Source organism: Notamacropus eugenii, chromosome 1 (genome assembly GCF_028372415.1).
Source record: "Notamacropus eugenii isolate mMacEug1 chromosome 1, mMacEug1.pri_v2, whole genome shotgun sequence".
Classification (NCBI taxonomy): domain Eukaryota; kingdom Metazoa; phylum Chordata; class Mammalia; order Diprotodontia; family Macropodidae; genus Notamacropus; species Notamacropus eugenii.
Window position 1 is genome coordinate 208,593,649 of NC_092872.1, and position 26,277 is coordinate 208,619,925.

Consider the following 26,277-nt stretch of genomic DNA (forward strand, 5'->3'; position numbering starts at 1 on the left):
TACTAACGGTTATTGTTAACATTTACATAATGCTTTAAGGTTTATAAAGTGCTTTTACATATGTTAACTTATTTTGGTAGAAATGGGCTAGAATTTCATAATCTATTTGTCTAGACGTATGTATATTTTCTGCTAGTTGTCTTATGTATTCCCATTGTTGATAAAAGATAAAAACAACCCTAATCTATCTTGTCCTGTAACAGTTAAGTCTCTTTTCACCTAACAGTATTCACATAAGTTGGAAGGGTCCAGTGTCTGAAACTTTACTCTTTAATGATAGACATGAAATTTTATTAATTCAGGTCAGGAAGCAGCAGATGAGGGCATGCCTGTAGTAGGCCAGATAGACCCTGCCCAACCAGAAAGGATCAATTGGAGTCGCTCAATAATTAGTTATGGTTTAAGCTAATCAGAATAAGGAAACTCATATCAAGAGAGAAAATTGTTTTATTTTTTTCAGACCACCAAGGAAAAGCCTGAATGGCTTTAAATATTTTTTTTAAGTTTATTCTTTTGATTATGCTGTTTAGCTTAAGTTAACGTAGATTTGATGCTTATTTTATGTAAACCCTCTTTCAAAATGAATTAGTTTTGTCTCTAGTTATTAAAAAATAGTGTTGCTTCTGCAGTTTTCCACAGATAGTACTTAGAATATGCCATAATGTAGAAATTTATATGGTTAACATCAATGTGTGGAAAAGCGCATATGTAACAACAGGTATTTCTGTTAAATCTTAGAGATCTGGTGCCACTACACAATGCCTGTTCCTATGGTCATTATGAAGTAACAGAACTTCTGGTGAAGGTTAGTTCCTTTGTATCTCTCTAAAATTCATTTCTTGTATTTTGTGTGCCCAGGCCTGTGTCTTACCTGTCTCTTGCCTGAATTACTGAGAAGTTAAGTGATTCACAGACAGTATGTCAGAGACAAGACTTAAATCCAGATCTTCTTATCCCTGAGGTTATCTACTGTGCCCCACTACTTGTCCTATAGTCACAAGTTGTAAAACTTTTTATAATTACATTTAAGATAGTGGTACCTTGATATGAAACAGAGAAGAGCTAACCAAATTCATTCCTATATGTATATACACATCTGACCATATTGTGAGTTTTCAAGTTTACAATTTGTTATACGCATTTGTGCACATACATATGATATATAAACTTTACAATTTAATACAAAGACAAAATTGCCGTCATGTAATCAACAAATTAAAGGGTTGTATAATTTGTGATAGTAGTTCAAGTTTCAGAACTCCTAAAACATAATATTTAAAAGGCAATCCTTATTGAAGTCCATAACCATTAAGAAAATCAGTGACTTTTTAAAAATCATTGAAAAATTTGTTTGATATTTTCAGTATCTTTTGTTTTTATTACCTTAATTATCCAGACTGTTATGAACTAAATCCATGACTTATAGCTATCCTGTATGTAGAGCAACTGTGGGAAAATGACCAGAGCACTGGTTGAGAATCAGGATCTAGATTCAGATCATGGCTTTGCTGCTGTCTGCCTTTGTGGCCTTGGGAAACTTACATAACTTCTCAGGCTGTCAGTCTCATCTGTGAAATCGAGTTGTTGAATTAGATGATAACTAAGAATTTTTCCAGTTCTAAATCCTATGATTGTATTTGCCAGACTAGAATCTGTTGCAGGCATTCAGGTAATTGTTCCCACCTTTCGAAGGTTAAAGGGCTTGCCTCATGGTTTCCACATACCTCTTCCCTGCCCTGATTCTTACATATCCCTTCCTCCCACTTAATTACTTTAGTCCCTTCCCTCACTTCCTCAGCCATATTAAAGATACCACATTTATTTAAGTGATATACTAACACCTGTCAAAAGAAGGGCATTCAGATGATGTCAGGAGGAGTGGTTGAAGGTACTGATATTATGAGGCTTATAGCCTGGAATTAGGGGAGGTGTATTATCCATCTCAGGGATTTCTCATACCAAAGGGGAAGTAGACTTGATCCTTTTTACTCCAGAGAGCAAAAGAAACAATGAGTGGAAATTGAAAAGAAGGCAGATTGTTGTTAGATGGAGCTACTTAAGCAGAGTATCAAGTCAGGTGCTGTGGATGGCAGTGCTGCATTAGGTGGAAGGTTGGATTGGGTGGCCTCTTAAGGTCTTCTCTGACTTCTGAGATTTGCTGATTTTAAATATCACATATACACATATGTAAGTTATTTTCTGAGTTAAATCAGCATTTATGAGTTAATGGAAATCTATATAATGTCATTTTTATGGAAAAGGTATTTCCAGTTCCGAATAATCAACTTAAAAGTTCTTTGAAATTGCCCATTTAACTACTTGTACGTAAAAATATTTTATAGTACTAATAACCACAACTTCTGTTTAAAAATAAATGTTAAAATGTGTGCTTTATTTCTAGCATGGTGCTTGTGTGAATGCAATGGATCTGTGGCAGTTCACACCTTTACATGAAGCTGCGTCTAAGAATAGAGTTGAAGTGTGTTCTCTCCTGTTAAGTTATGGTGCAGATCCAACCCTGCTAAACTGTCACAATAAAAGTGCCATTGATTTGGCTCCCACACCTCAGCTAAAAGAAAGATTAGCTTGTGAGTATATATTGATGAATGTTAAACTAGGATGCTTGTGGTTTTGCTAAAATTGTTCACTCCTAAAATATATTTAACATAGAGATTTTTTTTTTTACTGAATAGCTCCTCTTAAAACTTGGGAACATCTCCTTTAAACAAAAAAGCTAAAATATTTTGAAGGGAAGATGCTTTTCCTACTCAGTTGATGAAAATATTTCAATATATTCACTTTCTTTTCAAATGAGCTTTATGAATCATGTATCTATGTTAAAGATGATGGGATTTTTGTGATTAAAATAATTTCCTCAATTTGTTTTAAATAAGACTTCTGAGTTATTTTATTCTGAATGTAACATTGGAGTTAGAGGACCTAGGTTTGAATTGTGGCTCTTCTTAATACCTTTGTGACCTTTGGCAAGCCATTTAAACTTTCTGGGCCTCAGTTTCCTCATCTGTAAAATGAGAGAATTGGACTAGATTTCTAAAGTCTCTTCCAACTCTAAATCTTTATCATTCTTTGAACTACTTTTATAATATTGTTTTAACATTTCTGTGGTAGTAAAAATGGTTCTGAAGTCTCATTTTCCATTGCTCATCACTGAAGTATATGTTCACTTTTAAGTACAGGTAGGTGATAAATTAGATAGCATGTTTGGAATGTTCTCATATCCCCTAAGGCTCTGGAAATAATAGAAGATAGTGATTTCACAAGTTAAAATTTACCAAGCTGAAATTTTACAATATTGAAGTAGAATTGTGGTGAACCTTGAGAAAATGCTACTTTTTAATCAGCTGGTAACTTCTGGGAGAAACTCAACTTGTCAAAATCCTTTTCTCCCATAGGAATTAACAAAACTGACAGCTACTAGTAAGCCTTGCTCTTTTCACCTATAGGTGAATACTAGAAAGTGAATACTTCACCTGTTAATAAAGAAGTCGAGTACTACTTACACATTATCAATTTTGTTCATTCCTGTGGTAGCACAGAACAAGAGCCTGGACAAGTTGACTGATTCCTATAAAAGTCACCCACTGATTAAAAAGTACAAAGGTATTTTTTCCATTTTTCTACACCTATTGATGAAGAGGTCAAACGTTATTGATGTATTCTCTTTAATCAAAAATACTTTAAAGAGTTTCGTCAGGATTCTCTGGACTGTGCATGTTTTAAAGTTATCCAAGCCTGCTGAAAGCAGAAAACTTTCCATACAGCTGGATTCAGTCTAAACTGGCCCCTGAAAAAAGAGAGTATTCATGAGAAAATTATCATTCTTCTATTTTCTTGGATTGGGATATTTCTTAGAGCCTTCTTCCAGGTGTTGTGGCATAGAAAGTAATTTTGAGGGAAATAATAAATATATGCTTTCACTTAAAAAAACACAATGTTTCATAGGTTTTCTTTCAAACTAACGTGGTTTTCTTCTAGATGAGTTCAAAGGACATTCATTGCTGCAGGCTGCAAGAGAAGCTGATGTTGCCCGAATCAAAAAACATCTCTCACTAGAGATAGTGAATTTCAAGCATCCTCAAACTCATGAAACAGCATTGGTAATAATTTAGATATTATGGTTTTGTTTTTAAGAACAGTGACTTATAATACTAAACTAAATCTAATGCAGTATGGCTTTTATTGGCTCTGAAGCCATTTTGAAGCTTTATACTTTTAACAGTTGTTTTTCATTTGTGCTCAACATATTGTCATTTTGTTAAAAATTTTCTCTTGGCCATGTTTTATAAACATATACTGTAAATGACTTGTAAAGTTATTTTTATACCTTTTTGTTGTTAATTGGATTTCTAGCCATTGGCTTGCATTAAAATTCCATGAAATCAGTTGTTTGTAATATTTAGACCAATATAAGTACCACCTATTTCAGGGCACAGGTCATGATGCCTAGTGTATAAATTGACTCTAAATTTCCTCTTATAAAAACCTAGGGTTTTATAGCTACAAAAATCTTTAACTGACAGAAAACCTGTACTCCTATAATCCTTTCTTTCTTTTGGCTCGCAACCCCAAGGAACAGGATATTTCTAGCACCATCTAGGATGTGTCTAGCCAGGCACCTGTTCTGAGATTCCCAGTCTGTAGCCACTTTTAGGGAGAGCCAGGAATTCTGCAAAGCTTATCTCCTGTAAAAGCAATTATTATACCTAGCATAGAGGTCATCCCAAACTTGGGAGAAAGTTTTTAGTTTCTTTTGCCTTTTTTATCTACCATATTATAACAATCTGAAAAGGACTGTTGGCCATATTCCTCATTTATTCATCCCCATATGTGTTAGCAATCTCTATCATAATTCTCCACAGATAGGAAGGAAATAGGAAAAGCAGGCCAGAATATCAAGTAGCTAATGCCAGCCTAGTCTAATTTTTAAGGTTTTTTTTAGAACTGTTATTCATATTCAGTTCTACTAAATAGAATATGGAGAGTGAAATTTTGAGACCAGTATTAAGTCAAATACTGAACACAGTAGGTCAAAGAACTCCTTTAACATTGATTAAAAACACATTTTTAAGTAATAATGTAGTTAATTATGATCCTTGATTATATCACAATTTAAATTACTTAGCACTGTGCTGCTGCATCTCCATATCCCAAGAGAAAACAAGTCTGTGAACTGTTACTAAGAAAAGGAGCAAACATCAATGAAAAAACAAAAGAGTAAGTCTGTTTTCAGAAATAAGTCAAGTGGTGTTTTCTGGCAAGTACGTTCACTGACTTTTTATTTTTTCTCTAAAGATTCTTGACTCCTCTGCATGTGGCATCTGAAAAAGCTCATAATGATGTTGTTGAAGTAGTGGTGAAGCATGAAGCAAAGGTATCTCTTTCAATCAAATTGATTTCAAAAAGCATTTATTAAGGGACCTTCTACATGCTAGGTGCCATGCTCAGTGCTGAAAATACATAGTCCCTACCTCCTAGGAGCTTACATTTGTACTTGAGGGATACAGCATACACACAGATAAATTAGCACAGTCATTTCAAGGGTGGAAGCAGAGTTCAGACAACAAGGAGCATCAAACAAGGCCTCGTTAAGGAGAGGACACCTGAGCCGAGCTTTGGAAGAAGCTTTTAAAAGTCTAGAGATGGGACTTTGATCTGAGCTCTCCTGACTCCAATTCCAGAAGTTTTTTCCCCCGTTATCCCACAGTGCTTAAGAAAATTGTTCAGGAAATGTTATCCAGGCAAAGTCATAGAGACAAAGGCGAGAAGTCTATTATAGTAGTATAAGAGGCAAGATACGGAGGCCTAAATTAAATGAGAAGGTATGAAGGTGGTTGCAGTAGGATTGTTATTAGTAACTTTAAATTAGCTAACCATTTGGAGGAAACATGATAGACATGTGGTGTACAAATGGCTATATTCTTGTCCTTTTAAGACCTAAAATAATCATTTATATCCCAATAACCTTTTAAAATAATTGGTAAAAGATAAATTGCAGTGTACCATTTCATATTAAAAGGGATAATAGACCACCATCTAGAACTTCCCTCTGTTCCCAAATAAGGATGATGTATTAAAATCTTCCCTTGAAATCTGCCTACTCTAATATTAAGATATTCTCAAAGAAATAAGTGTTTTATTCCCCTCTGCCATGCCTTCCAAAGTCCCACAAATTATTTTGTGAAAGTACTTACTAATGTCCACTCTACATTTCTTTTGCTATAACAGACTAAATGAAGTTATATTTATTTTATCTTGTCCAATTTTTTTTTGTGGTCACTTTTAATGTATTTGACTTACTAAAGTATCAAAATATTTGATGCTTAAAATTGATGGAAGACACAGAATGAAATGGTAGCCAATTCAAGTTTTCATTTGGGAATGATTTAATGGAAATTTGTATTTGAATATTATTTAAAGAGTTGTAATAATTGCCCTGAATTATGTTTACTGTTCAAAGAAATTTTAGTTTATCCATTTCCTTTTCAGTTTCCAGTAGAAATAAAAAGTAACCTATTTTGTAACGTCATTTAAAGATCATTGAGACATGCTTGTTGTGACCAGCAACAAATTGACCACCCTATTACATAAATTAGTTGACTGACTTCTCAAAATGTCCTAGTGACCTCAACTCACTCAAGAGCTTTAATTGTTTCTTTTACATCATCTCCCTCCAAAAGTACAAATCATATAATTAGTGATATTACTTTATATAATCAGATAGTACCACTGAAATAAGCCAGTACAAAGTTTAAAATATTGTTGTTAAAGAAAAAAATCTTAATGCTAAATAGAGAACTATTTCTATATTTGTAATTAACGTTTGTACATTGATGAAATCTTGCTGTATATTACTTTTAAAATTGCTGTAACTAAAGGTTATATAAGACTGTTTCCTAAAGAAGCAGCTTAGAATTAATTATGAATAAATAAACTAACTTCTCTTTCTTGACATTTAATATACTCTGCAATCTCAGTGACATTTCTTCTGCTTTTTTAAGGTTAATGCTTTAGATAATCTTGGTCAGACTTCACTCCATAGAGCTGCACACTGTGGTCATTTGCAGACTTGCCGACTTCTCTTGAGCTATGGATGTGATCCTTCAATCGTTTCTCTTCAAGGCTTCACAGCTTTACAAATGGGAAATGAAAATGTACAGCAACTTCTTCAGGGTATGAAATAGTTTTATCATTAGGACCTTTAAAAAGAAAGTCTATCTAGTCTTTTAGCTGATAAATGTAGAAATAGGCAAAGAAGACAATTCCTGAATTTGTTTTTCATTTCTTTTCTAGCCAGATCAGTTTATTTAGTGACCATATCTTCTTAGGTGCTAATCGTAATTTGGATTGTTATTGTCTGTTCTCTTAAAGTTGGTTGCTTAGGTGAATAATCAGTTTTTAATTCATATCTTAAAAGTTTATTAGGATCTCTGAGTGGAGCAACAATTCTGATGAGTATTATACTCTAAACAGTGGCACATCTTTTTTTATTCTCTTTTATTTCTGTTGTATATACTTATATATAAGAGGCATGTTGTGCTTAGCACAATGCCTTGCCATTTAGTTAACATTCAGTAAATATTTGACTACCAAATAGATTTATATTAACTATTAAATAGTTAGATCAGGTATCTATTCACCTAGAATATCTGACAGAAAAGTAGTCAGCTAGGGCGAGATTACTTATCGCTGCCATGAATTTTTAAAGGTTTCCTAAGGGGATTTAAGATAAGCAAAAAAATACTACCCTCCACATTTTTAGGATCTGCGTACAAGAAGCACATGCATTGTCTTTGGTTTAGTTCACATGGGATGCACTTTACAGAGAGTCTTTTACCCTTTTAGAAACTCATTGTACTGTTCCTGCCTCTCTATTACTGCTAGGGAGCCTTGCCAGGATTTTAGTTGTACCCCCTTTGTTCATTTGAAACAGCTTGATAAAAGATGATGAACAGGTTCTTCTCAGTCATACCTGCTCTTAATATACTGTGGGCCCTATGATGCTTGTACCTGGATGCCAGACCCTTTCATCAGTATGAAAAGTACCCGTGGTCTGTCCACCTAATTCCCCTTGCATAATATCTAAATAAATGTAAGGAGATTGTATAATATTTAATTGTGGACTGACCGATTTTTAAACTGTGAGATGGCTTAGAATGACCTGTTTAACTTAACTATGTATCATATATGAAACTTACTCAGCTGCCAAAGTTTTGTGACGTAGGGGTAACACAGTATTGTTCATAGGGAAGGAAGGAAAGAAGTCATACCTGAAAGTACTAGTCTCACTTTTGACTGAGATTTCAAATTATTTGTAATGATAAATTAGATTAACCCAACAAAGTTATACAGTAGGCCTCCATTTACCATATAATTTGTGGCTAGTTGGTATTTGAATTATACGTGATCACTTATTCTCACATAACCATATTATATCTAGATGTGTAGAGGATTTAAAATAAAACTGTTCAAGTTTTCATCTGGCACGGTCCCCTCTAACTATATGCTAGAAGAAAGTCAGGGAAAAGGCAAAAAAAGAAAAAACAACTCAAACAGAGAAACAGATCGATACTTCTTATGTTCCACATAGGAATTAAGTATGTTTTCTTCTTTTTAGAGGGACTTCCATTGAGTAATTCAGATGCAGATAGACAGTTGCTGGAAGCTGCAAAGGCTGGAGATGTAGAAACTGTAAAAGTAAGATATAAACTCGTTTTTCTTCATACATTTTTAAAATTTGTGGTTCAGAATATCTGGATTTTCCCTCTAGAGAATATGATGTGTCATATTACTTCGAAATTCTTAAATAAATTTTTAAGTTCCCTTCTGTTCTTTGCTAGTATGTGTCTGTGTGTCTCATCATCTCTTTCTTCTATTAAGTAAGAGTTTTTGAGTAATATAAGAAAAAGATTTACCCTCAATTTGACATTTGTATCAGTATACCTAAGAAGATCTTTAAAGGTGTAATAAATATTTTCCCCTAAACAAGGCCCAGCTAGATCCTATATTTTCTACTCCTTTCCTACTTTACTACTATTAATTAAATGTATAATAAATTCTGGAGGTTTTTAACCAAATGTTTTGTCTAAAGAGGTTTTTGGGGATTCACTTGGCATGGTTTGAGTATATTGAGTCAGTCCTCAGGAGAATATTTACAGAATGTGTTGGAAAGGATCCTAGATTTTCTTATCCAGCCTGAAGCTAAATAGGTATCCTGTCTACAACACCCTTAACTGAGATTATTTCCACTTAGAAACACCTTCATTAATGGGAAACCCACTTCCTCTCAAGGCACCCACTTTGGGAGAACTTTTTTTATTGAGGAGTTTTTCTCCATCCACTAACCCTAAATCTATCTCTTACAACTTCCATGAAAACATAAAGTCAACTACCATAGCCCCCCATAGTTTTCCCCTCAGACTAAATTTCCCCCAGTTCTTGCAGATCCTTGTGGGAGACAGTCTTCCCCTTCCCTGAACAAGTTCCAGTTTGTCAGTACTTCAGAGGATCCGTTATTGAACAGCATGCTCCCTCCAAATGTTCCAGTTCTAGCCTGTGCACACATTCTACACCTAAAGGATTCTATTCCATATTCTTCTGCCAGTTTCCCCACAATGCAGCTATCCAGTTTTCTGGAGGACTTCCTTTAGGTCTTAATGCAGTTATCCATCTATTAGGCTTCACTACACAACTAGCCCTCTTTCTTTTCTGATAATGCTTTTTCTTACATGTTATCTTCCATACCAGTTCAGGTCTGGAGGATTTGTGTAGCACTTTTCCAGGTTACCAAGTGCAGTCAAGCCTATCCTTTTTAATTCTGGACCAGTTCTGTTGTCGATATATAGCAATCAATCAATAAGAATTTGTCTGCTATGTGCTAGATACTAGGGATATAACGATAAATGATCCCTACTCACAAAGAGTATACTTTCAAATAAGAGGAACAGTGAGGAGTGCTAGGTTATAGTATGTATGTATGTATGTATGTATGTGGGTTAGGGTTAGAGACTGGACCTGTGATTTAATTGGAACTGCTAGTGGACAAAAAAACCTCCTCTCCTGGAACAAGTGAGCACCTTCTCAGCAACCTAGTCTTAAAGAGCTGCCTGAGGGCACAGTGAGGTTAAGTAACTTGCCCAGGGTCAGACAGTCTCTGTTTCTGGGGCAAGACTTAAACTGAGGTCTTCTGACTTCTAGATCAGTTCTCTGTCCCCAATACTGGCATGCCACATGTTTATAACATCTTTTTTAAAAAATACAAATTATTTTTGAAATATCATGGGAAATTTCATATGTCTTCATTAGATTATTTGTATAAAATAGTAGTAATTCTGTAATGTATCAGCTTTAATAAATCCTAGCATTTGAAGGTAAGGATTTTGATAAAAGCTTTATGGTACTGAAGGGGAGATTATAAAAGTAAGAACAAAGCAAAGTCATCAGAAACTTAGTTGAACATTTCACAGATTAGTAAAACAACAAAGAAATTCACTGCTTATTTTCTTCAGATAATGTGCCAGCTAACATTCTTGGTACATTCTACAGAAACTGTGTACTGCCCAGAGCGTCAACTGCCGAGACATTGAAGGGCGACAGTCCACGCCACTTCATTTTGCAGCAGGATACAACAGAGTGTCTGTGGTTGAATACCTGCTACAACATGGAGCTGATGTGCATGCTAAAGATAAAGGGTAATTAAGCATGACCTTGTTTTCTTTTTTATCCCCTAAATTTAGTAGAAGTTGATTCATGAGAATTGTATGGCTCTTTTACTTTCCAAGAATTTTGTCTCTTGATACGGATGTAGAGTTCACATTTCAGTTCAACTGCTTCCTAGCATTTATAAAGGTTTATGTGCAGAGCATTACAGTTTTTTGGAATCGTAGAGGAAAACAATTTCTATTTTCTGTTAGAAGCATTTTTTCTCTGTAAGGAAAGACATCTGATATTCTGTTTTAGTACTAATCATAGAATTAAAGTTGTTGGGAAATTTAGTGCTGTTTATACCTAGTTGTATGTCAGTAACTTTGTAAACAAATTACTTGGGAAAAAATCTTGAAAAGCAACCATCTGTTCCCCTGACTGTTTAATTTTTTTCTAGTGGCCTGGTGCCTTTGCACAATGCATGTTCTTACGGGCATTATGAAGTTGCAGAATTACTTGTTAAACATGGAGCAGTGGTTAATGTAGCTGATTTATGGAAATTCACACCTCTCCATGAAGCTGCAGCAAAAGGAAAATATGAGATTTGTAAACTTCTTCTACAGGTATAGAGTCAGATATTTGAATTATATATAATGCATGTAATTTATGAACCATGTTTAATGATATGATATGACTTTGGATGAGGCACTTCTACTCTGGGCCTCTTTTTTCTCATCTGTCAAACAAGGAGATGAGACTAATCCCAGAGTTCCTGTGGCAAATTGGATAGAGAACTAGGCCTGGAATTGGGAAGACCTGAGTTCAAATTTGACCTCATACACTTAGTAACTATGTGACTCTGGGCAAGTCATTTAACCATTGATTGCCTTAGTTTTCCTCAATGTAAAATGGAGTAATTATAGCACCTACCTCTCAGGGTTGTCATGAGGATTAAATGAGTTAATACTTGTAAAGTGTTTATAGCACAGTACCTTCCACTTAGTAGGTACTATATGAATGCTTTTTCCTTTCCCCTTCTCTTCCCTTTCATGATCCTGTAAGCCTATGATATTTCCAGTAACAATAATAAACTTAAACTGCCTAAGAAAAAGAACCAGCTTCATTATCTAATTCTGTCTAGGGAGGCATACTATTTCAAATTTCCCGTATTGGGTTCAAATTTATGTACTATTCCTTGATAACTGTGTGACGGACTTTTAACCTCTCAGACAATCGATTTTTCTGTAAAATGAGAATGGCATTTTACCTTTCTCACAGAGTTCTTATGGGAGAAAAGCTTCACAAGCCTTGAAATAATATAAAATTATGAGTTATTACTATGATTATTGCTACCACCACCACCACGGGCCCCAGTTTCCTCATCTTTCAAAGGAAATTGTTGAAAAATCAATAGATAACTAATATCTCAGTGAAATCACACAACATTTTTTGTAAGCTTTAAAGTTTATTTTAAGCTTAAATACAAAATAAGAAAAGAAAAAAACATTGTTGTGTATACAGCAGAACATAAAAGAGGATTCAGTATAAAGTGATAAATTTCCATTTCAAGAAAATCTATATGATAAATTCTTCACATTGTTTTCAAAGCTGTTCAGCTTTTCTTCCTTGTAGGTTTTCTTTTGTTCTTGGCTGTGCACTTTTTACTTTATTTTCTTCCCCTCCCTCAACACCTCCCAAAGAAGGCTATAATTAAGTGTGGATCTCTCTCTCTCTCTCTCCTTCTTTCCCTCCCTCCCTCCCCCTCCCTCTCTCCCCTGTCTCCCCCTCCTCCTCCCCTCTCCTCTCTCCCCGCCCCCTCTCTGTCCTTCTCTGCTTCCCTCTCTCCCCATATACACATGTGTGTATGCACATACATATATATACACATAGATGTCTATAAACATACACATATGTGGTCACACATGCATGAGACCACTATGCTTATTTCTGCTTCTTATCTGTTTCTTCGAAGGTGAATAGCATCTTCCTTCATAAGTCCCCAGTCTTTCCATGTTTTTCTAAACAAACTAGCTAATCATTTCCTACACCACAGCAGTATCCCAACCCAATTCTGTCTGAGAGACTGTCTATGAAAGTTTTTTTTTCGTAATTTTCTGCATTCCTTCTCTTCTTGGCTGCATAGGCTTTATTTGTACAAGAAAATTTTAATTTAAAATAATCAAAGTTATCTATTTTACACTTCAACAATGCTCTTACTTTAGAGTTTAAGGTCTGATACTACTAAATCTTCTGTGACTTTTTTTAATCAAATGATGTTCATAGTCAGAAATGTTGGGAATCATTGGACGAATGATCTCTAATACCTCTTCCATCTCTAAATGGTATAATTCTATAAGAAATTTTTACTTCCTTTGAATCATTAATTTTGGAATCACACAGAATAGTTCATCCTTTGAGGTACTCATAAGATTCAGAGCCAGAAAGGAGCATTAGAAGTCCTTTCTTCCAATCTTCTCATCCTATAAATGAAACTGAAGATCAGAGTTTAAGGGACTTGCCTGAGGTCACCATGGATAGTAAGGAGAACAGCTAAAATCTGAAGCTCAGTCATTTTGACTCCAAATTCAGTGTGTTTTCTACTGTACCTTTTGGGGTGGTTCTCTGGTTATCATTTTTAAGACGCTAATACAGTCTGTCATCCTAAAACAGTCTATCGACATTTTTCCTAGAGTCAGTTTTATAATTTAGCTTTATTCACACCTACGGAGTTAGTGGTTCACTGTAACTGTTTAAATTTTTTTCCTAAGGCTTTTAACCTTAGAATTGTCTAGAAGTACTATTAACGTATTTATATACTTAATTACTTCACAGCTCTGCAATTTTCTTAGTGTGGAGTAGCCCTTGCCCTGATTTAGGTCTCAAGTAGACTATAACTGGCATTAAACCTGCATCCAAAATAAAGCATCAAGTTCATACGTAATTCTTAATGAAAAATGAATGGAAGTTTGCAGAGTGTGTTTACAAATATTAATCATTGTCTTTTAAAACAGTCTGCAGATTTGATTTGGTTTCTTATTCTTATTTTTTCATGTAAATTAAATAGTAAAAATAAAATTAGCCTTAAAAGCATATATTCAGAGAATAAGCAAGATACTTTTCTTTGGCATAATTAAATTGATTTTTCTACTGACAAAAATCAGTTTTCATACCTTTCTGATTTTCATGTGCTTAGCATGGAGCAGATCCTACAAAGAAAAATCGAGATGGAAATACTCCCTTGGACCTGGTTAAAGATGGAGATACAGACATCCAGGATCTTCTTAGGGGAGATGCAGCTTTGCTAGATGCAGCCAAGAAGGGCTGCTTAGCCAGAGTAAAGAAGTTATCCTCACCTGATAATGTAAATTGCCGGGATACTCAGGGCCGACATTCAACCCCATTGCATTTAGCAGGTAAATGAATAAATTTCCCAAATTCATTATAGTGACAGGTAAAGATCTTTTGGAATAAATTGGGACCTAAGGCTCACAAGAAATACATTAATCCACTTAAAGCTTTCATATTCCAAGTCTGTTTTTTTTTTAACTGCCTATCTCTACTAGTACATGTATAAAGTATTATATTTTCACTATAGCTTTACCAACAGAGTAGTACAATAGATTTGGGGTCAGAGAACTTGTGTGACTATGGATAAATCACTTAACATCTCCAAATCTGTGTTCTCATCTATAAAAAAGAGAGTTTTGCAGTAGATGACTTTTGAGGTCCTTTCCATCTCTAAATATATGATTTAAACTATGTTAAAGAGGCCTGGAAGAATGCCTGTAAGATACAGCTAATGGAGCATTATAAGGAAGTTTGGAATGTTTTGTTTTTAATACTCTCACTATATTTTTCCAGTGAAATGTGTTTTCTCTCTTCTCAAATATTTTTGGCTGTCAGTAATTTCTGGCACTATACAGAATGGTATTTTCGTTATGAAATCTCTTTACACATAATTTTTCATTTATGTATCTGAAAGTATAACTGTATTTGACTTTTTTATTTAACTTTTCCCCCTTCTTTTTCTCTATTAGCTGGTTACAACAATTTAGAAGTTGCAGAATATCTGTTGCAACATGGAGCTGATGTGAATGCCCAGGACAAAGGTGGTCTAATTCCATTACATAATGCAGCATCATATGGGGTAAGCTGTCCTTTGACACCTAAATAAGTCTATGGGAATTTCAAAGTAAGTTTTAATATAGTAGCCTGCTGGTAAACTTTTTCCCAGGTCTACCTTGGCATCATCTTCTCTTTCCCCCCTCCTCACCCCCCCCCCCCCCCCCCCCCTTTTATTTGTAAACTATCTTGCTGCAATAGCTTAGAAGATCTATAGAGGTCATAGAGACCTGCCTGTAATAGAGTACTAACTTGTACAACTCCCGATTTCTTAAATTCAAATTATATTGAACTCCTTCAGTAGAATAGTATGAATAATTAGGCGCAACTCTTATATTCAGTAGCTGTCCTTGTACAAAATTAGAAAATGATTAAAGCAATATAATTCTTTTAACTGGTTTTCTCAAGTTACCAAAATTTATTATGATGATAACTAAGTATTTATAATGTTAAAAAAGAGTACAACCCTTTTTTAAAATTTCAGAGTACATTTAAGAAATAAAGATGGCATATAACTGTAGTTTCTTTCTTGAGAAGCTAGTGTGATAGAAAAAACCGGTATCTTAAATGCCACATATATTCTCATTCACAGCATGTTGACGTAGCAGCATTACTGATCAAGTATAATGCTTGTGTAAACGCCACTGATAAATGGGCTTTCACCCCTCTGCATGAAGCAGCCCAGAAGGGAAGAACCCAACTTTGTGCCTTGTTGTTGGCGCATGGAGCTGACCCTACTCTGAAAAACCAGGAAGGACAAACCCCATTGGACTTGGTTACTGTAAGCCGTGGATTATTTGTTCCTGACATCAGCTGGATTTCTAAGAATAACTTATGTTTGCAGAACGCTTTGAGGGTTAGAAAGCATTTCTCTGCAGCAAACCTGAGGGAGGTCGTGCAATTGTAGTATCTCTTTTGAAACTGAGACTCGGAGAAATTAACTAACTTTCACACAGCTAGTGACTGTTGTGACAAGGAGTTTAGGGGAGATCACCTTACTCCGAGTTTAGGATTCTGCCCTAAAGTGTCGTGGGCTAAGTCTGTCAGTTCAGTGTTAAGTTTTTATTTTCCAGATACTAAAAATTAATTGATAAAAACTAATACATATGACTGAAGCATACTATTTTCCACTTTTTTTATTTGAGTCTTCTTGCACAAAATGACAAACATGGAAATGTTTTTCATGATTACACATGTCTAACCGATATCTCATTACTTCCTCAGAGAGGGAAGGAAGGGATAGAATATGGAACTTAAAACTTAAAAAAAAAAAAAAACCAGCAAATGCCAAAAATTGTTTTTACATGTAATTGGGGAAAAATAAAATGGTTTTTTAATGTTAAAAAAAAATAGATATATTCAGTCAGGTAAGTTTTTACTGAATAGTTACTCTCTGCCTGGCACTATGCCAGATTCATTTTTTAAAATATAGAAAAAGTAGGTCCTTATTCTCAAGGAGCTCAACAGTTTACTGTATTTGTGAAGACAAAACAAAACGTATAAAATGAGTCCCACTCATTTCTCTTCCTTCTTGGCTGTTACTTTTCCAGGTGAATTTCCCTTCTATCTTTCCTTCCTTTTCCCATCCCTCCCCTGCCACCAGTTGTCAGGAACTTCTTACCCCCTTTCCCACCAATGGAGCTTCTGTCATCTACCCCAACAAGTACTCCCACCAAAGCGCATATTCTTTGCCCTTCTTCTCAACTCCCAGCTCCCCTGATAAAGGTCCTTCCTCATTTGGAGTAAAGGTTAGAAAACCTAGCTGGTGCTTGGAGTACTTCTCCCCCTGGAAATAATGACAACTGTAGCAGTTTAAATACTATAAATTACCAAATTAAGAATTAAGTAGGTTCCTGTGAGCAATTGAAGATTTATGAATGCTTCTGTAGGAAAATGAGTTCCAAATTCCAGACAGTCTCCTTAGAAGCAATATTTGAAAAACATACTATTTTTGTAGGTCAGAAATTACTATTTGTATTAACTAAATGATGAATTGTGTGACGTAGAACTTTAGAAACTCAGAGGAGAAAAATGAGTAGCCATAGTAGCATAATCAGTAACAAATAGATCTCTTTGTCTTATAAGAGGTAATGTTTACAGCAGATAAAGAGGTAAATATTAAAGCAACTTAATGTTTTAATTGAATTTTGAAAAGGAAATAAATATCAGTTTTTTTAAAAAATTGAAATTATTGTGCTTCCAGATTTGAGGACATTTGGCCAGCCAAAGAGATTTTCTCTAGAAAAGAATGTTGTTTACTTTAAAAATTGCATTGCTTCTGGAGACAAACATGGTAACATTGCATTGAACCTTTTCCTGAAAATGTTACATTGTCCTTCACTTTGGTTAAAGTATAGATTGAAGAGGTTGCATTGATGCAATGCCAATACAGTTAAGTCAGCCTTTTCTTCATCTTTTTTTATGCCATTCTCCATACACTTTAGTCATAGTCAAAGTGAAGATTTTACTCATGATGAGCTACATTTGCCAAATTTATCTTGATTTTTCCAAAGCATATTTGGTTTTCCTGAATGTTGACTTGTTTGCCTTCATCTTTAAATATTACAAAATAGCCTTTTTTAAAAAGAATATGTCTGTTTCTAGTGTATTTTAGAGATGTATAATAGAGATGACTGTTCATCGCATCTGTGATTTTCCGTTCTGACCCCTAGGCAGATGATGTCAGCGCTCTTTTGACAGCAGCCATGCCACCTTCTGCCTTGCCATGTTGTTACAAACCACAAGTCATCAATGGTCTGAGAGGCACCGGCGCTACATCAGATGCTCTGTCAGTTCCCTCCAGCCCTTCCACCCTCTCTGCAGCCAGCAGTCTTGACAATTTATCTGGTAGTTTTTCTGAACTCTCTTCAGTTGTTAATTCAAGTGGAACAGAGGGTGCTTCTGGTCTGGAAAAAAAGGAAGGTGAGACAATTTTCCAGTGAAAAGCTTTAAATGAAGATTATTGTTTCACATCAGTATTTTGCATGAGTGTTGGAAAAAAATGTTTCAAATTAGAAGTGCAGAAATCACTACCTAATTCAGCTATCAGAACATTGAACTTTTGCTTTTCTTTTCGTTATGATGAATGAATTAATAGTCATCATTTTATTATATATCCTTCCTTCCAAGCAAGAATTAATAAACTAGACACTACCATTTCAATAATGTTTTCTAAGTATAAATATTCTTTCTGAAGGTTAGCAACACTTGTTAGACAGATAGTTTTGCCAGTAAATAGTTATGTTCCATGCACTGTTACAGAAGCATAAAAGTTTTACATTATGGTTGTCTCCATTTAAAAATAGGACACTCATTTTTATGCTTTAAGCTCCAAGTTCTAAATATATTCTGAAGTCTTATTTAACCTTACTTTGAATATTATTAGATATTTTTGAAAACACATAAGCTACTCAAGATAACATAGTATAGGGGCCAGTATAGGATATCAATAGCACTATCTCCTGAAACACCCTCTACCCCCACCCCAGGTAATTTTGACTCTAAAGAAAGCAAAGCATGTAAACAAAAAAATGTCTGGACTCCTCTCTCCTCCACCTGGTAAGACAGAACACTTCCCCACCCCCTCATTGTGTTTAGAGTATCTATGGCTAATCATGATAATAGCTAGCAGTTATATAGTACTTTAAAATTTGAAAAGCATTTAATGTTTAACCCAAATGATCCTTATGATGATCCTGTAAAGTAAGTGCTATTATTATCCCCACTTTACAGGTAAGGAAACTGAGGACTAAAGAGAGGTTAAGTAACTTATCCAAGATCACATTGCTGAGATAGAACTACATTAAATCTTGCTGACACCAAGCCTAGCACTCTTTAGATGAGCAAAGACAATGTTTTCTACCTATGCTAGTACACCCCAATCTACATGTAAAATTGGAGGTCTATGGGGACAACTGAATTCAGTACAATTATGAGTTTCTTCTGTAAGTCATTTGGAAATTAACTAGTCAGATCATGTCATGCACTATAGTGTGATATTTTTAGTTCACATATTTTCAAAAATATCTAACAATGTTCAGAAGAATAGTTTGTACATGATGTAACTATACTTAAGAATATATTTAGAACTCAGTGCAGCAAACATAAATATGCCATAAGGCAAAACTGCTTTTTTAGAGTGTGTAGCTAAAAGATGTCTTTTTTTTTTTTTAACCACAAAGCTTCTTTCATCACAACTAATTTTTAAGGATTTTGAAATCTTAGCACTTTTTTTGTCATTAAGAAGCAATGCAAGTCAGTATTGTTCATCTAAGTGATTATTAAGCATTTTTCTTAATGTTCTTTCTTATGTCTGTATTGATCTTGTGAAAATAATTAAATGCTGTGAAATTTTTAAAAATACACAGATTGCAAAATGCTGCTTTACATGAGATTTAATGTATTTTTCTTCTTTTCCAGTTTCAGGAGTAGATTTTAGTATAAATCAGTTTGTAAGAAATCTTGGACTTGAACATTTAATCGATGTATTTGATAGAGAACAGGTAAGTAGCTGTATTTTATAACTAGGTTTGGCGTAGTATTGCATTTTTGTTCCTAGGTTTTTTTCCCCTAAATGAGTTTGTCACTTGAGTCAATCTGTAGAACAATATTAAATCTACTTTGAGAAGGAAACAGTACATTTGGTGCTCAAGGTTTTCTTTTTTAAATTTCATAGGCAGTTCTCATAGTTTCTACTTTCTCTGATTTTAGGGTTTACAACCATTTTGTTGGAGTATGGATTATTTCCTTAATACTGTTATACATGTATTAAAATTGAATGAGTCATCTCTTATGGGTCTTTAGTTTTTAAAGATATTCTTGGATTTACCATTTGTTCATTTTTGTTGTAACCAATTAGCAGATATTTATTGAGCATCTGTTCTGTGCTTTAACTCTGCTAGGTGCTGTGAAAGAAGTATTACAACAAAGTCTCTGCCTTAGGGAGATAGGACTAACGACTAACAATTAGAAAGGAATATGTAAGTGTAAAGTTATATTACAGATATTCAGAGAAGGAAAAGGTCAATTTAGTCTGTAGTGTTCAGGGAAAAGCTCTTTGGAAGAAGCAAGCCTTGAATTGAACCTCACAGGATGGGGATTTGTTGAGCAGAGGAAAAATATTTCTGATGAAAAGATCCTCAAAAGCTAAGAGATGGGAATTAGTTTGTGGAGAAGTGGTTAGAGGAAACATTATTTCCTTAGTGAATTTGGAGTTGGAAGGAACCTCAAATTATCTAGCCTAATCCAAACCTCCTGTTTTATAGACTGAAATCCAGAGAGATGATGTTACTTGTCAATAGAGTAAGCAACAGAGCTGGAATTGAATCCCAGGTCCTCAAATCCAGTGCTCTTTCCAATGTCCCACACTTGTCAGATTATAGGACCAGATTACTGAGGCTCTTAAAAGCCAATCAGAGAAACTCAGACTTTGTAAAGGAATCATCATAATTTATATTTATGTGGTTACTTGCATTAGGGGTAGGTAAAAGGCAGTAAGACAGGTTTTTTACTAGGTGAAGGGGTGTGATGCAGCATTGTTTTAAAACCACTTAAATATCTAAATTTGGTAATGGTGACATGAAAGAAGCAGTAGACTAGGGATGAAGCCACTTGGATCCCACCTGGAGTTCCCTTGAAAGAACTCTAGTCCTTCCAACCACTATGTGAAGTACTTCACAGTTATCAGTCAGGAACAAATCTAGAATAGAAACAAAGGCCTAAAGCAGATCTATAATGTCTCTAACCTCTTCTTTCTGATTCCTTTTCTCTATGGCGTTTTCCCTTCTTCCACCCAACTTCCATCCCTTTCCCCAGATCTTTATTGCCTTAAAGAAGTTTCTGACAGTAATGACGAGGTGGGTAAAATAGAGGGATGTTCTTTCTCAAAACTGGATTTGAAGTCAGACAATCTAAGTTCACATCTCAGCTCATGCGTTTCCTGTCTGTATTATCTCAACAGCATCATGTCATCTCTTTGGGTTTCTATTTTATTATCTTTAAAATTGAAAGGGTCAGATTAGATGATTTATAAGGTCTCTTCCAACTTGAAAACTCTGGTCCTGTGATCAATGTCCCTTTTTGAAAATTACTGTCACCATCAGAATGGAGAGACCAGAATAAGGAAGACCAAGTCAGGGTTGGGCTTAAGGTCTATATTAAGGGGATGCATCAGGTATGGCTGAAGTGGGGAGAAAGTAGTAAATCTGAGAGAAATCGAATATAAACAGTGGAGTTGGTCATTTCTAGCCTTCCAGGTTTTAGTCCCTAATAAAATAGTATGCTTAATTCTGACTTCTCACAATGAGTTGAAAACACATTTTTGTTTTGCTATTTGATTTTGAAGTAAGTTCTTGTACTTAAATTAATTTTAGATTTTAGGTATTTTATTTCTCAGTTCTTTAATTTCTCTTAACTTCACAGTCAATACTAAAGTATGAATATTAGATCACTTCCATTTTTGAAGTATTGAAAATATTTCAGAATGATTGTATACATGTGTCTAAATATTCTTTATAATGACATACCATCAGATGTATTTCCGTTCTTAACTAAATGTTGTGCTTTTTTTTTTTTTTAACAAGATCACATTGGATATTTTAGTTGAAATGGGACATAAGGAGTTAAAGGAGATTGGGATCAATGCTTATGGGCATAGGCATAAAATCATTAAAGGAGTTGAAAGACTTATCTCTGGACAACAAGGTACCATTTCTTTTAAAATAATTGTTCTCATTACTTTATTATCTGGTTATAGACATTTCCAAGTTTTAAAAATATTTGTGTTCCAAAAGTTTGTTTTCTGGAAAGGCAGCATGTCATTATGGCTAAAGCTCAGTTCCTAGAATTTGAGGTCTGGGAATGTTTGCCCTAGAGAAGACACACTGTAAGGAGGAACCTAATGACTGTCTTCAGAAATTTGAAAGGCCTCTCTGTGGAAAAGGGGTTCCACTTGGTCCCAGAAGTCAAACTGGAAACAATGCATAGAAGGTACCAAAAGACAGATTTAGGTTCAGTATAAGAATAAACTTTCTAAATAAAGAGCTGGACAACCATTGGTCACCAATATTGTAAATTCTTAGCTGCAGTTTTAACTGAATATTGAAGAATCCTGTGAATTAGTTGCTATTCTTCCATTTTACAGATGGGGAAGCCAGCTGAGAAGTTTTTAGTTTCTTCTATAATGACATATAACTAGAAAACTTCTGAGACTGGATTTGAACTCAGATCTTTCTGGCTACTTCTGAGGCAGTTTCTAACTGTTAGGTGCTATTCCAGTCCCAGTTGTGCTACTGTGTTATCTTCGACAAGTTGAGAAAGCAGCTAAGTGACGTATGTGAATTTGGAGTCAGGAAAACCCAAATTCAAATCCTGCCTTAGACACTTAGCAATAGTGTGATTCTAGGCAAGTCACTTAATCTGTTTCTGCATGTTTCCTCATCTGTAAAGTGAGGATAATAGCATCTACTTCACAAGTTTGTTGTGAGAACTAAATGACATAACATATATGAAGCGGTTGGCCAATCTCAAGTGCTATAGAAATGCTGTTATTAGCCAATATGATCTCTCTTCTTACTTTTCTTCCCTCTAAAATGATAAGATTGATCTAAATGATTTCCCCAAAATCCCTGCCAGTGCTAAAAAAAATCCTGTAACTTTAAGATGTTTGAACTTTGAACATATTTTCTCATAGAATTAATGCTACAAATGGTGACTAGGTTCTTAGACTGGCCCACAAAAGGCTATATTTAATTCATATTGTAGTTGAAGTGCTGTATATTTGTAATATAAAATAACATAGGAAATAGTATTGTTGCAGTATTCTGGTCATGAAACCCAAAAAAAATACATGATACATGAATTATTTTATTTACCTAGAATTCTGGTGCTCAAAGGAAAAAGGAGGGTTCACTAGAGGAACATAAGGAATTAAATGCTTTATGAAGGTACTAAATGGAATTTTTTGGTACTTTCAGATTTGAGGAAGGGATTGATGGCCCTGATCCTTTAGGTTTAATTTCACTTTAAAACTTTTGACTTTCCTTTTTCTCAGTAGCACCACTCAGTCATGGTTATCTCCTTTTATTTTACTATATTTTATTTTGGTCTCACAAATGTAAGGAAGATAGTGGAAGGAAGATTTTCTTAATATATAATTTTTTATTTTTCAGTTATTAACATTCACTTCCACAAGAATTTGAATTCAAAATTTTCTCCCTATCTCTCTCCACCTCCCACCTCAGGACAGCATGCATCCCATCCACCCCTTCCTCCAATCTATCCTCCCTTCTATTACCCACCCTTCTTCCCTCCCCCTTCCTCTGTATTTTCCTGAAGGGCAAAATAGATTTCTATACCTCATTGCCTGTATAGCTTAATTTCCAGTTACATACTAAAACAGTTTTTAACATTCATTCTTTAAGCTTTGGGTTCCATATTCTCTCCCTCCCTCCCTACCCACCTTCATTGAGAAAACACCCAATTCAATGTGGATCGTACATGTGTAACAATGCAAAACACTTCCATAATAGTTATGTTGTAAAACACTAACCACATTTTCCTCTGTCCTGTTCTACTCTTCATTTATTCCATTCTCTCCCTTGACCTGTCCTCCCACAATAGTGTTTGCTTCTGATTATCCCTTTCCCCAGTTAACTATCCCTTCTGTTATCTTCCCTCCCCTATCTCCTTCCCCCTTGCCTTCCTACAGGGTAAAATAGATTTCCATATCCAATTGAGGGTGTGTTACTCCCTCCTTAAGCCAAATCCCATGAGAGTAAGGCTCAATTATTTCCTTTCATCTCCCCCTTCTTCCCCTCCATTGTAAAAGCTCTTTCTTCCCTCTTTTATGTGAGATGATTTGTTACATTCTACCTCTCCCTTTCTCTTACTCCTAGTACATGCCATTCCACAATAAATTTTATTTTTTTAGGTATTCTCCTTTCATAATCTACTCACCCTATGCCTTCTGTCTATGTGTGTGTATACATACATACATACACACATGTACATATACATACCTACACATATATAATATACACATATATACCTACCTATACACACCTATATTCCCTCTAACTATCCTAATACTGAAAAAGAGTTTATGACAAATTTATGACAAATAACATTTTTCCATGTAGGAATGTAAACAGTTCCATTTCAATGAGTTCTTTAAGACTTCTCTTTCCTGTTTACCTTTTCATATTTCTCTTGATTCTTGTATTTGAAGGTAAGATTTTCTATTCAGCTCTGGTCTTTTCAACAAGAATGCTTGGGAGTCCTTTATTTCATTGAAATTCTATCTTTTCCCCTGAAATATTATACTTCGTTTTGCTGGGTAGGTGATTCTTGGTTTTAATCCTGTCTCAGAAGGAAGATTTTCTTGATGTAAGTGGACAGAAACTAGAGGTAAAAAGGAAAGGAGGAAGAGAACTAAAGAGGGTGGGTATGTGTATAAGAAATAGTTTTCTGAGGTAGAATGGAGCGTTGAGTAGCAAAAGACCAAAAAACCCCTGGGCAGTTGACATGTGAACATTGCCAGAGAGGAAAGAAATAATGAAAGGCAGGTCCACGTCTCAGGTGTTCTCCACCTGAGACAGCTGGATTGTTCTTCCCACAAGAAAGGAAGGTTATCAAGTGAGGAATGATGAAGTCAATAAGGAAGCCAGGAAAGCTTCATTATTTACCTTTAAATAAGTGAATGTCTAAGCCAGCTAAGAGCAAATAATTGTCTCTGTTTCTCCTAAATAACAATAATAACAACAGTAAGACAGTGTTTATTGGGTCATCTAAAATTTACAAAGCACTTTGCATTATATTCTCATTTGAGCCTCACAACAACCCTGTGAAGTACCATTTTACAGATGAAGAAATAGGCTTTGAGGGTCACAGAGCTAGTAAATAACTAAGGCAGGATTAAACTCAGGTCATCCTAACTCCAGGCCTAACACTTTTTCTACTGTGCCTCAGCTGTGTCTTAAGATCTTGAAAGCTCCAGGATGGTGACCCTAGTCTCAATCAATTGTCTTTTCTATTATTTTATTAACCTGATATCAGAAAGCTCTGTGCTCAGTTAAACTATCTCCTACGATAAGCAGATTTTTTTGTTGTGCCATATTCAGTAGACATGAAAAATTATTGAGAATTTATTCAAAATTAAATACCAAGTTATCTGTCAGTCATCTCTGGACTGTATAATCTGTGTCTTACCTGAAAGGAACTATTTTTTGTATTCCTCTCCTATGTGTCTCTCTTTAGTTTCTCTATAACTTTTTTAAAAGTATGAAAAACAGAATTAGCCATAATGTAAATATACAATTGAAGCAAAATGTAAAAGGAAGTAATTTTTTACTTAGCCTCATGTGCCACACTTTTACTACATTCTCATATTACTTCTAATGATTTTTTTTTAAGCAGAATCAATGAAATAATGATTGATAGTTTGTAGCTACCTAGAGTCATAGACATTTTAGAGCTGAATGGAAACGTTGAGATCATCTAGTTCACAATCCCATTGTTTTAGAATTGAGGAAATTGAGGCCCAGCAAAGTTAGCAGTCTTATCCAAAGTCACATAGACATAGGTGGTAGAACTTAGATTAAAACCCAAATCATACAACTCTTTGTCCAGTGCTTGTCATTGATTCTTATCACAAATCGTCTCATTCAGTTCTGCAACCTCTGGATCGTTTCTTCTGTGAATGTATCTATTGTCTTTACCCACTTACAAGGCCAACACATTCTGCCAACAAGGATCAATTAAATCTGTTTTTACACTTGTTGCTCCTGGATGCAAGCAATTATTTTTGGTTACAAATGATAAAATTGTTTTTTGAAAAGCATTTTATAATAATTTTAAAATGTTTTTTGTAGGTCTCAACCCATACTTGACTCTGAATACTTCTGGTAGTGGAACAATTCTCATAGATCTATCTCCTGAAGATAAAGAATTTCAATCTGTGGAAGAAGAGGTATGATTTCACATAACTTGTGTTTGAAAAGGATAGACCGGCATCATTCAAGGCTGACTCAGTTAAAAGTTTCTAGTTACAACTACTACAGATTTAACATTCTATTCGCTTTCTGAAGGATTCTAGATTATTAGACATAACTTGTAATAAAGGTATGTCACATTTCCCAGCACCTTACTAACTATATAGGTTTAAAAATCAGCATTTCAGATATATTTACAATTCATACCTTCATTTTATTAACAGAGTCCTAGAACTGAGTAAAATCAGTATAGAATTTTGTTAAAGAATAGATTGTCTGGTAGGAGGTGGCAGGATGGAGGGAAGAGGGAACAGCAGAACCTCCAATCCAAGAAAAGTATTCATCAGCAGTGCCTCCCAATGTCTGGGGCTAAACAGTGGTCCTAGAAATATCTATCTAGATCATAACTGACTGAAATCTTTGGCCTACCTCCTTATTAAAGCAGAAGGAACTGGAACAAAGAAGTCATTTGCTGCATGTTTGATTTATGTCACAAATGATGCAG

General features: G+C 34.8%; 1 protein-coding gene across 2 annotated transcripts in view; it reads left to right on the forward strand.

Annotated features, from left to right (window-relative positions):
* Positions 1–26,277, forward strand: part of TNKS2 (tankyrase 2) — a 58,809-nt gene that overhangs the window by 24,331 nt on the left and 8,201 nt on the right. Inside the window, exons 7-23 of one of the 2 annotated variants that reach the window (XM_072625144.1) lie at positions 739–805; positions 2,402–2,588; positions 3,553–3,621; positions 3,997–4,118; positions 5,144–5,235; positions 5,314–5,392; positions 7,020–7,191; positions 8,636–8,715; positions 10,564–10,709; positions 11,120–11,285; positions 13,856–14,075; positions 14,700–14,809; positions 15,377–15,565; positions 17,457–17,706; positions 19,204–19,286; positions 21,366–21,486; positions 25,653–25,750. In XM_072625144.1, the coding sequence (XP_072481245.1) occupies positions 739–805; positions 2,402–2,588; positions 3,553–3,621; positions 3,997–4,118; positions 5,144–5,235; positions 5,314–5,392; positions 7,020–7,191; positions 8,636–8,715; positions 10,564–10,709; positions 11,120–11,285; positions 13,856–14,075; positions 14,700–14,809; positions 15,377–15,565; positions 17,457–17,706; positions 19,204–19,286; positions 21,366–21,486; positions 25,653–25,750 (2,251 nt within the window). The remainder of the gene's footprint in view (positions 1–738; positions 806–2,401; positions 2,589–3,552; positions 3,622–3,996; positions 4,119–5,143; positions 5,236–5,313; positions 5,393–7,019; positions 7,192–8,635; positions 8,716–10,563; positions 10,710–11,119; positions 11,286–13,855; positions 14,076–14,699; positions 14,810–15,376; positions 15,566–17,456; positions 17,707–19,203; positions 19,287–21,365; positions 21,487–25,652; positions 25,751–26,277) is intronic. The other variant, XM_072625141.1, reaches the window with a different exon arrangement.